Raw genomic sequence first — 11,858 nt, 5'->3', positions numbered from 1 at the left:
TTGAATTTCAAACAATAAAGCGCCGCTTCCTCGCGCCAAGATGAAAAGCCAATCAGAGTGAAGAGGCGGTTGGGCTGACTTATTGCGTCATTCACGTCCTTCCGATTTCCATATTCTTCACCCAATGAAGAACTAAATCTACGTCCACACGCAACGCATAAAATATTAATAGGAAAGGATGCGAAGTTCAAACGCTATTGTTATAGAAACTTTGAACTTCATAATAATTATATATTATTATATATGTTACCTATATTTAATAATATAAATAATACTTTTCTACCTCTACTTTTTTTTTTCTTTTTACTACAGTACTCTCTCTGTTTGTTTAAGCGCAGGATTTATGATAAATCAAATGCCTTGATTCAAGCGTTTCTTGAAGAGGTAAGCCTTTAGTCTATATTTGAAGACAGCAAAGATCTCTGATGTGCAAACAAGTAGTGTGACTTCATTCCACCATCTGGATGGTAGTTGTAGACTGTATGGTGCTAGTACAGACTATCTGGATGGTAGTCGTAGACTGTGCATGGTGCTAGTACAGACTGGATGGTAGTCGTAGACTCTGCATGGTGCTAGTACAGACTATCTGGGTGATAGTCGTAGTCTGTGTATGGTGCTAGTACAGACTATCTGGTTGTTAATCATAGACTGTATGGTGCTAATACAGACTACCGGGACGCTATACACTGAATGTATCTTGAGGCATGTCTTCCCTGACTCTTGAGGGGCAGTGGTCTAATGGAGCCATTTTCTCAATTATTCTTCCTTTTGTATTCACATTTTGGAACATAAACATTATTACACTAACACCTAGTGGCCTGGATGTTTTAGAGATTGTGTACTAAATCTATTTAAACAAGGCCTCTGTGTGGGGGACCCACTCTATGGAGCATAAACTGGTTAATTTGAGGACTATAAAGCAGTTTGTTTCTCATGTGAGCTGCACTTTATAGAAAAAAAATGTAAAAATAATAATGAATCACTTAATAATCACTTATCACTTATTGCATCTTTAAGCCAAGCTGTACTTGAGGAATGGAGATATTGTGTGGGGTTACACTAGTGCTTTCAGGGAGGAGGGGGGCTGGTACAGCTTTGTGGGCAAGTGTTAGGATTTTAGATCTGGTGACTACAGGAAGCCCGCTGAGGGAACGCAGCAGTGGAGCGATGTGTGTGAACTTGGGAAGGCTGAATATGAGTCATGCAGCTGCACTCTAGATCAGCTGTAAGGGTCTGGGGGCTGTACGATCACTCTGGATCAGCTGTAAGGGTCGGGTGGCTGTACAATCACTCTGGATCAGCTGTAAGGGTCTGGGGGCTGTACGATCACTCTGGATCAGCTGTAAGGGTCTGGGGGCTGTACGATCACTCTGGATCAGCTGTAAGGGTCTGGGGGCTGTATGATCACTCTGGATCAGCTGTAAGGGTCTGGTGGCTGTACGATCACTCTGGATCAGCTGTAAGGGTCTGGGGGCTGTACGATCACTCTGGATCAGCTGTAAGGGTCTGGGGGCTGTACGATCACTCTGGATCAGCTGTAAGGGTCTGGGGGCTGTACGATCACTCTGGATCAGCTGTAAGGGTCAGGTGGCATGTACAGTGAAAGAGAAAGTGTGAGCTGCAGCTGTCCAGTCTTTAGATGATGAGGGACAAACAACAGAGCGGAAGAAATGAGCAAATCATCCTGATGTTCCATTAGAGAAGCCTGCATGTCAGAATCATGATAGTAACAGGGGCAAAGAATGATAACTGATTCTTCAGGATCACGCCTAGGACCAGCTGATTGTCCAGGACCACACCCAGGACATGCTGATTCTCCAGGACCAGCTGATTGTCCAGGACCATTGGGATAGGTTTCATTTAAACCTTTGGGGTGGGGTGGGGTGGGAACATTGCGCACATCACCCAACCTAACACATTATATGAATATAATGGAATTATTGGGGAGAACATATCCATATCCAGGACCAGCTGATTATCCAGGACCAGCTGATTGTCCATCACCATATCCATGACCAGCTGATTGTCCAGACCAGCTGATTGTCCAGGACCATGTTGTTGCCAAGAATATCTAACAGTCTGTCTTTCTGGGTTTCAATTTTAGATGATGGACACTTATCCACGTTGAGATGTCAAATAAGATGTCAAGATCTGATGGGCTGAAGGAGAAAACAAATGTATGACCCCAAATCCTTTGCTGTATGAGTGTTGATCCTGTATAGGGTTGGCATAACAACCAGCCTCTGTCAGCTACATTCCAAGAGAAGTCTGAGGAACGGAGTGTGCTGTGGTTAGCCAGAGTGGAGGCTCGCCATGGCAAGGTGATCCATCTTTTGGGCGGTGCAGACTGGCGTCTTCTGAGAATGCTATGAAAACCTTTAGTCACAAAAAAGCCCCAAGCAACTAAAAATGAAAGGCTAATTAATGTGGATTATTGGGGGTTAACTTGGGTTAATGTGGGTTAACACGAGATGACGCCGGGAAAATTCTAAGGGTTCATGCACTCCTTTTCTGTTTTCCGTTCATTTTCCATGCACCTCTGTCATAGCCATTAGTTTGCTGAAAGCTCCATGATACATTTTCCATCTCTGAAAGGCTGAACAGTCTCTGTGCACCCGCAAACAGAGGAACCTGCAGCCCATTTACACGAAGCCCCCGTGAACGCCGAGCCGGAGACGCCCACTCAACCGCCCGCCTTTCCGATCTGCTCTCGCCATATGCTTCACACTCAGGGGCTGCTTAGGGGGATTATGGGAAACGGCAGGTATTCATTTACATTATTTTGGGTAGCAGTCTCAGGTGAAAAATAATCACATATTTATAGCTGGAGCGATGGTGCTCTGGGAATACACAGAATACTAGGAAAAAGTGGGATTCTAGGAACATGCAAGCCAGTCCACAGCGGTGGTACAGGCAATGGGCCAGATTTGGGGGAATGGGCTGATTTTCCAGGTACTGCAGCAGCGGCTAAGCGCTTGTATATGTCCACTGGGCTCATCCTGTCCGCCATGGAGTGCTACGTGCCTACTAAACACATCTACCTCAGCACTCAAAATGGCTCAGGTTCCACAGTAATATAGTTGGATAATATTATTATTGGCAGAAATAATGTGTATTCATTTGAATTATCGTCACTCACGTACTGTATTACCTGGCTAATGTTAGTCGGCTATAAAGATCAGACCATGTGCAGTTGGAAGAATCTACTGACAGGGTCTAGAATTCCAAGATTGTGCTCAGAGAAATTAGACTACTGGGATAAACTCGGTTAGTGTGCTGCCAATCCACCCCCCCTCAAAATCGATTATTTTAGGACATACTGACCCCTAGTGGTAAGCATGTTGAATTCACCTGGCCAGTTACACTTGTGAAACCCTTTTGTTTTGGCAGCAGCTGAACCCTGCGGACTCAAACAGAGAACTGGGAGGTAACTGGAAGAGCCAAATTTCAGGTATGGTCAGGCTGTGATCTGGATCTCTAGCTCTGAACCCCGAGTGCGAGCGCCCACAGTGAGAACCTTAGATGATGTTAACATATTACTGTAATATTATTATACATTATTGACAAAGGTCACAGTTAAATGTAATTTTAAAAGATAATTCTTTTTCTTTTTGTGTTCAATTGTTGCAAAGACGATAGCCACCTGGAAAAAATACATAATTAACACACACACACACACACACACACACACACACACACACACACACACACACACACACACACACACACACACCATGCGCCTTTGCGTAAACTTATTGCCTGTTGGCCTTGCAATAATCTCAACAGATTCCAGAAGCCATCGTGAGGTGAACACGTCTGGAATTGGTACTGTGTTTCCCAGTGGACCGTGGGCGAGTTAGACCCCATCTATGAAGAAAGGCAGTAAACTGCCAGCGTGTACCACGCCCTTCTACAGGGCTGTGTCCAGAGCTTTTCCTCTGATGACAATGTTGCCTGGATACAGAGGCCGGATGTGTAGTAACACTTGATTCATGTGCATGATGTGTGTCTGATCCCCCCCCCACTCTATCTACCCCTCCTCCTTTCCAATTACCCTCCCTCTCTCTCCCCCCCTCCCACTCTCCCTCTCTCTCCCTCCCCCCTCCCTCTCTCTCTCTCCCTCCCCCCCTCTCTCTCTCCCTCCCCCCTCCCTCTCTCTCTCCCTCCCCCCCTCCCTCTCTCTCTCTCCATCCCACTCTCCCTCTCTCTCTCTCTCTCTCTCCATCCCACTCTCCCTCTCTCACTCACGTTCCCTCTCCCCACTCTCATTCATTTCATCTTTGCCTTTGGGCACGAGCGCCTGATGCTCTTCTTCTGAAGGGCATGCGCGCGCGTCTTGTGCACACGTGTAAGCGTGCGAGCGCACGCAATTCCGTTGCACCGCAAATTGGAGTTTGTCCGGAGACGGGAGTCCTCCGGCATCTGGAGGGCAGGCAGGGGACAGGCATGCCGCTGTGTCCCAGAAGCTGAGCTCCTGCGCAGGATACACTAGTGACAAGAGGTGGGTCCACTTCACATCTCCCTCCACCTGCTGTTCCATTTCCTTTCATGAAAGATTCATGATTTTTCATCTCTTTGTGTACTGCCTGTCAGGTTAGTAAGAGAGATGTTCTCTTCGCTGGGAGTAGGTCCTGCAGGAGGTACTCTCAACAAGTCCCTTGTGTTGTTTTGTAGTTTTTAGAGGATTTCTAACATTTAAAGCTTTGTTCGGAGCTGTGTGCAGGAGTACGAAGTGTTTTCCTCATGTCAGAATGACAGCGTCTTTCCTAATGATCCTCTAACGCAGGATTTGAAAAGCCTCAGTTTGTTGTGAATAAATAGGGCGGGGCTTCCCACTCCTGTGTTCACAAACAATCAAAAGTAAACAAACTGTTTCCGTTTGAGACCATTTAGACTCGAAGCTCATCAAACATTATGTGTTTCTCTTCGTGATGGTGCTGTTAGCACGTGGCTCTTGGACCCAAAACTCTGTTTGGAACTTTTTGGAGGGGGACATGTCCCGGGACCCCTGGGTCCCACTCTCCTTAGCTAACGCATTGTCTGCAGTCTGATCTCATCTTCTGCTCCCTCGGCCCACCATCCTGTTACGCAGGGACGTGTGGCGCTGTGTCCGTACTAGTGTCTCTGTGAGGATGAGTGTCCATTTTGCTGTTGCAGGCAGTGGTCGGTTTTATCTTCGTCTGTCTCCGTATTGATTTGTTTGCTATTGCTTTTTCCTGCCTGTCAGCTACTTAGCAGACTTGTTCCCCTAATTCTCATAGATGGAGGCTCTTTCCGTGAGTGTGTGTGTGTGTGTGTATGTGCATGCATGTGCATGTAGGTGCTTTTAGGGTCATTAATTTCATATCAGAGGTGCACCGGTGCATTGTGGGAGCTTCAGTGAGAGTTAAGATCTTATTGTAATCCATATTGAATCTATTCCCCTGACAGAAAGAAATTGCCAGCAATAACTTTTATACATCCACACATACACACACACACACACACACACACACACACACACACACACACACACACACAAAGAAAAGAGAATGAAAAAGGTACCCCCAACCAGAATGTGCTATGCCCTGTCACCTAGAGTGTGTGTGTGTGTGTGTGTGTGTGTGTACATGTGTGTAATGAATTCATGAATGTTTAACCTCTTGCAAAGGCCATGACTGCCCTTAGCTATGGAGGAGACACAGACACACCCACTTTGCACTAATACAGGAAACAAACCAGACCGCAGCCAGACAAGCAGACAGACAGACAGACAAAACCACCCATGAAGAGCACTCAGAGGGAATGACTACTTAGGTAGATAAATACACATTTACATACATACACACATACACCCAGCCTGTGCATATATATTCCAAGTGCTGACACTCTTTGGGAATGAGAATGGGAGTGGATGTCTGTAATGACCAAACTGGTCTCCTCATGAAGATTTCAGCAGTGTCTTCATTACCTGGCTGTAAACTCCACCAAGCTACAAGCCCAGATGTGTTTTACAGCCTTTAGTGGCTGTTGTCTTGGAGTATCATATACCAAGACACCCTTCCATCTGGCCTTTCAGTGAGGAGAATCATTATGGATAAAGAGTAGTAGTATTAGAACCAAAGGTCTGGTATTTGCTGCCGATGGTGTTTACGGCGATGGTGTTCATGATGGTGTTTGTTGCTCATGCGAGGGTTTGGTGCGTGGGTCTGGGAGAGGGTGCCCACGCTGCCCGGTGCCCGCAGAGGTCCTGGGCACCAGATGGATCAGAGGCCATGCTGCTTTCAGTGGGCACAGTGTGGGTGCCTTCCACTCTCCATCTGTGTGTGTGTGTGTGCATGAGAGAGAGAGAGCTGATCAGCTAAAGTGGACAAGAAGCATACGGAACACCTTAACGTGTCTATAATTTTCAAAGACTTACTGATAAACAAACAAACAAACAAATGAATGAATAATTATGACTTGTTTCACAGTCCTATATGGATGCTGTTTCTGATCCCTGATTTTCCTCCATCTCCCAAGCGCAGGGCCATGTCCTCCACCCGGCTGGCAGAGACCGAGGAAGACGTGTTTGGTGAGTGACCTCAGCTCCCCCCCCTCTCCATTAGTCCGCTGCCCAGGTCCTTAATTTACACACACTCAGAGTGCATTATGGGCTGGGTGCAGCCCACCCGCCCCACCCCCACAGGCTGTGCGGCTGATAGTCTGACCAGGAAATGCGAAACATTCCCCCTCGTTGCAATCCTTACCGGTAATTTAGCGCCTTCGGAAACGGAACGCCACGTCTGTCGGTTTCCGCGCGTCCTGCCTCAAGCCGGTTTGTAACACCGCCCTGTGTTCACGACTCTGGAAATGGTCCTGTAGACCAGGGAGCGCCTCAGCTTACAATTCCCAAATTTGGGTATGTTCGGAGAGTTCCAGAGGGTTGGCTGGGAATTGCGGCACCAGCTCACGCTCCCTCTTTGTGATTGTAAGATCTGTAATCTGTAAAGTACCGGCCTTTAAAACACCAGCACTAAACTCTGTAACGGAGACATATGTTTTTGCCTCAAGAGGCATCCTGTCCGGACTGCTCGCCTCACTGATGGCTGGATACAATCGATTGTTTTACTTTCCCCTGTGAACTGTATGGCTTCTGACTGCCAGCAATTCCCTGATATTGATCCCAGAGGCTAAGGCAGGGTGTCTTTTTAGGAAGAAGCATGGTAACTCTTTTGATTTCCTTCGGAATCAACATCACGGCTTGTGATACATTCGCACTGATACATTGTGAAAAATAAGGTACTTAACTTGTAATCGGAAGGTCGCTGGTTCAAGCCCCACCACTGCCAAGTTGCCACTGTTGGGCCCCTGAGCAAGACCCTTAACCCTCAATTGCTCTAGTTGCACTCACTCATAATTGTGAGTCGCTTTGGATAAATGCATCAGCCAAATGCTGTAAATGTAAACGTACACTGTGATACATTCACACTGATACATTGTGATACATTTACACTGTTATGTTGTGATACATTTACATGGATGAATGCTAACGCATGTTTCATTATAGAAGAAGTGGGGTCTGACCTTTACTGGTGGTTGCTGCACTGAAATGTGCCACGGGGCTGATCGCAGGCCAGTCTGATCCTAAAGTGTGTCCCCCTTCATTCATAAATCATCTGGGCTGTAAGAGCTAGGCTCCGGGGCACAGCTCATTCCACACAACCTGCTGGGCCATGTGTCAGTGATGACTTGGGGTCACGCAAACAGGTCATCTCCAATCTGGGTTTTTTACATGCAGACACTCTCTCTCTCTCTCTCTCTCTCTCTCTCTCTCTCACACACACACACACACACACACACACTAACACGCATAATGTGTATGAGGGCTAGCCTCATACTATTCACATTAGAAATCTGTGGCTGGTGACAGCTTAATAGGACCTCAGGTCTGTCTTATGGTATCACTGGGCTTTATGGGCTGTAATGACCGTGTGTGTGTGTGTGTGTGTGCACTTGCCTGTGCTTGAACTATCTTAGGAGCTGTGGGCATGTATGATGAGCCATTTCTTATCAGCAGATTTGAATGGTTTAATTTGCACTAGCAAAGTGTCCTACTGTTCATGTCTCTTAAATTGTTCTCCGGTTAAGACTTGACAGAAGCCGTGCCCGAGACACAGAGATTGGACAGCAGTCTGCAAAAAGCTAAAGCACAACTGTCAATCAAAACGAGGCGGCACCGCCCCTCCAGGTCCCGCCTCAGAGACAGTCTGAGTTCTATGGAGGGCGAAGACAGCCTTGACGGAAAGGTGTGTGTGCGTACCTGTGGCTGTATGTGCGCGCGTATTTATGTGTGTGTACGTGTGTTTTCAAACATGGCGTATTGTGGATTTTCACTTCACTAACATGCGTTGCTATTTGCTGGTCTCTGTCGATTGATTGCGTGCGCTCCAGAGTATCAGCGGCGCCGTGCCCACCTCCTGCGCTCCTCTCCACGCCTCCTTCGGCCGCTCCTCTCCTTCCCCAGACCTTTGTCTCTCCTCTTCTCCTGCGCGGAGGGACAGAGGCTTGGCACCAGACCTGTGCCCTGTTACGCCGGAGATGCGGGCGGAGGAACAGGGGCCAGGGATGCACAGGCACTTGCTGAGCACCTCCTCTCAGGAGCAGGGGACAGGGAGGCTGAGCACCTCCTCTCAGGAGGCCCTGCTCCCAGCTGCCTCTGGCTTCTCCGGCCGGCCCTGCAGCAGGTCGGAAAACTCCTCCCCGGCCCACCTTCGCCAGGGGAACCGGGTCCGGTTGCACGAGGGGGACCCTTCTCTCCCGCGCCAGACGGACCACTCCCAGAGTGAAGGTAAACCACAAGGAAGGGTTTCTAGTGCTAATCTGCATTTTTTTTATTGACAGGAGATCAGGGAAACATATGGGGAACAGGTGCCAACGCTGATAGGTGGGTGTGGCATGATGAGGGTGGGCGGAGTCCAGGGCTTCAGGAACGGCACCAGGAGGGCGTGGCTAGGACAGAATATTTTCAGGAAAGCAGAGGGAAAAAAAAACAATATTCTGGCATTCTCCCATATATATATATATATATATATATATATATATATATATATATATATATATATATATATATATATATATATATATATATATATATATATAATTTTTTTATTTTTTAATTTTTGCCCCATCGTGTGTTCAGACGACAGTCATGACTTCGGGTCTGATGAACCGGGCAGCCCCACTGTGCTACTGGACAAGAAGACCAGGCGGAGTTTCCTCAACCTGGGGTGAGTGGCACTTGGCCCAGTGTGGGACAGCGTGTGCCTGACCGCTCTGCTCTGGGGCCCCGCCTGACCCGGGGCCGTTGTATGGACTCTGTGCAGGGTCACCTTGCGTCGCACATATGGGAAGGTTCGGAAGGACAGAAGCAACAGACTGTCTGCAGGAAATCGGTATGACAGGACTCTCTGTGCGTATGTGTGTGTTTGCGCGCGCGTGTGTGTGTGTGTGAGAGAGAGAGAGAGAGAGAGCATTTGTGTGTGAGAACCCGTTTGCCCTGCGAAAGTTAATATGACATTTTGCTGCCTAGGCATATTTTAATGTGTTTATTCTGATCAGCATCCGGTGTGTGTGTGTGTGTGTGTGTGCGTGCTACAGGGAGACTGAGAGAACAGAGGCGCGTTCCTCGCGTTCCTCCGGCCCTCCATTTGTGCCTTTCTCCTGGTTCAGTGACAGACTTCGCTCCTCCAGCTCCCCCAAGACATCCAAAATACTCTCCGAGGTAACACCCCTCCCTCCCACTCCTTCCTCACTGCTTAATGTCAAAAGGGCAAACTGCTTTTAGCATGCAGATCTAGAATATAAACACACGGCACAACGGAACATTGCTAATGTTGAAGGCATGCTAATTCAGTCCAGATGGACTCAAATGAGCACTGTAAGATTACTGGAGATTTTGGTGTGTGTGTGTGTGTGTTTGTGTGTCCTGTATGTCAGGGTTGACATTCTTGCACTTTTGTCATTTAAAATAAAACATTTAAAGCAGATTTTAAGCTGTTAGAGAAGAGAAAGCACACAAACACACACAGTGCAGTGTGCATGGTGTTCCTAGGGCTCGGAGGGAGAACCAGGGGATTCACGCGCTTACGAGGGATCCTGATCACCATCTGTTCTCTCCTCTGAAAGGGCTCAAGCCAGGAGGAGGAGTCTGAGCCCTCTGCCAGTCTCCTGGAGGTCCCTGGGAGACCCGGCAGGCCGGAGCGCTCCCAGCCGTACCGCAGCCTGGGGGACCCCCGGGCGGAGGAGGTGAGCACAAAGCTGAGGTACAGACAGGCCAGAGCATCCTCACACCAGACTCCGCTCCCCTGGGGAGGGGCTCTGCACAGCATCAGAAACCCAGACGGCTCACAGCGTCCCCAAAATTCACAAAGTGAAATTTTGACACTGAAGTGTCACAATCAAAAGCAGCGAGCCAGTGTCTTGTTACACAAACAGCCCAGGGTCTCCTTCCTCTGGAAGTCAAGGCGTGAACACCAGGTCAGAACGAAAAAGGGCTAGCATACACTTTGAGAGACGACGCTGAACTGATGTCATGTAGCAGAGTGCTTATCAGGATAAATCTGGATCGGTTGAATTGTGTCCTTGGCTTCTCCTTTTTTGTCTTTTGAGGACAGAACCTGGGAAGTGACTTCTAGAAGATCTTTACTCAAAATTAGTTCATAAAGGGTCCAAACCTGAATACACTTGCTTTATTATAATGAATTAAAAAAAAAGATGCTGTTTTTATGTTGATAAAAACGGAAATGAAGTTACACCTCACGTCCTCTGTTATAAACGCAGATAACAATACAGTCATCCTTCCTTAAGGAAACACTTGTATAACTGCAGGATATATGTGTGGAGAGGGCATACACGCAGACACCAAGGACAAACGCATTCCAGTGCAGTGTGCAGCGTTTCACCCGTTTCTTCGCAGGGATGTGGAGGCGCAGGACCGGCTTTGCCCCAGAAGAAGGTCATCCTCCCGTTTTCAACCAGCGGACGAGACCGGGGAGAAAGGCAGAATGGTGTCCACCGTAACAGGGACGGCGGGCACAAGGAAGACGGCCAGAAGCTACTGACCACGTGACCGCAGTGCACCGTTGGGGGGGGTGAGGCTGTTGGCCCACGCAGACGGCAGGGAACAAAAAAACAACGCAAAAATCCATCACAGTGCAACTGATAAGGGAGAAGCTTTGCTCCTCATTCGGTTTTGCAGATGTACAGGTCTTATTATTATTATTATTATTATTATTGTTATTATTATTATTATTATTATTATTATTATTATTATTATTATTATTGTGGTGCAGACAATGTTAACTCTTATTGGGGCTTTTGAATCTGTTTGACTGGAAAATGGCTCAATAAACACTTTTAATAAACTACAAATGAATTCAGAAATTTTGTTAAGCCGCCATTCAAAAAAGACGGTATGTGGAAATATCAGTTAAAGTGAACGCTCTCTTTAAGATGGCCTAAACTACACAGGCTATAATAAATGACTATCGCTGCATCCCACGTACTACACACTAATACTATAAGGTACAGAATGTAAACTGATACTAATAGTACAGGTTTGGCGAGTTAATACACAAAATATTACTACTTCGTTTCGTACTGACAGCGATGAAGCGTTGCTATGCTAGCATACGTAATTGTAAGCTACAACTTGTTAAATATTTTATTTGATCAAATAAAAAAAGTAAATTGACGATGCTTTTTGACATATGATGACAAAGACGTTTGTCATCGTATGTTTAAGTTCCAGTTTTCTTTTTAGACAGTTTTTTTTTTTTTTTTCTGAGTTAAAGCACAGCCTTCACACGTTTACCGCAGTAAATGGTGATATTGCATAT

The 11,858-nt window shown here is 47.0% G+C and overlaps 1 protein-coding gene across 3 annotated transcripts; it reads left to right on the top strand.

The window, feature by feature from the left end:
- Positions 1–4,249: 4,249 nt before the first annotated feature.
- On the top strand, positions 4,250–11,387 carry samd14 (sterile alpha motif domain containing 14). Of its 3 annotated transcripts, none has more exons than XM_027018628.2 (9): positions 4,250–4,501; positions 6,507–6,553; positions 8,110–8,267; positions 8,413–8,809; positions 9,161–9,248; positions 9,345–9,413; positions 9,619–9,742; positions 10,147–10,266; positions 10,937–11,387. In XM_027018628.2, exons 2-9 carry the CDS (start codon positions 6,511–6,513, stop codon positions 11,087–11,089), a joined length of 1,152 nt encoding a protein of 383 aa, XP_026874429.2. In that variant the 5' UTR covers positions 4,250–4,501; positions 6,507–6,510; the 3' UTR covers positions 11,090–11,387. The 3 variants fall into 3 exon arrangements, with proteins under 3 accessions (XP_026874429.2, XP_026874428.2, XP_026874431.2); XM_027018627.2 differs by having other exon boundaries at positions 6,502–6,553; XM_027018630.2 differs by lacking the exons at positions 4,250–4,501; positions 6,507–6,553 and adding an exon at positions 7,367–7,728.
- Positions 11,388–11,858: the final 471 nt, after the last annotated feature.

This window comes from Electrophorus electricus, chromosome 14 (assembly GCF_013358815.1).
Source record: "Electrophorus electricus isolate fEleEle1 chromosome 14, fEleEle1.pri, whole genome shotgun sequence".
NCBI lineage: Eukaryota > Metazoa > Chordata > Actinopteri > Gymnotiformes > Gymnotidae > Electrophorus > Electrophorus electricus.
This window is presented reverse-complemented; position numbering and strand designations above follow the sequence as displayed.

Excerpts from the sequence above, each read along its gene's own strand:
- samd14 (XM_027018628.2), top strand. The coding sequence starts at position 6,511 with ATGTCCTCCACCCGGCTGGCAGAGACCGAGGAAGACGTGTTTG. Across the intron at positions 8,810-9,160 it reads GGACCACTCCCAGAGTGAAG|ACGACAGTCATGACTTCGGG; the intron begins GTAAACCACAAG and ends TCGTGTGTTCAG. Across the intron at positions 10,267-10,936 it reads GGGACCCCCGGGCGGAGGAG|GGATGTGGAGGCGCAGGACC; the intron begins GTGAGCACAAAG and ends GTTTCTTCGCAG.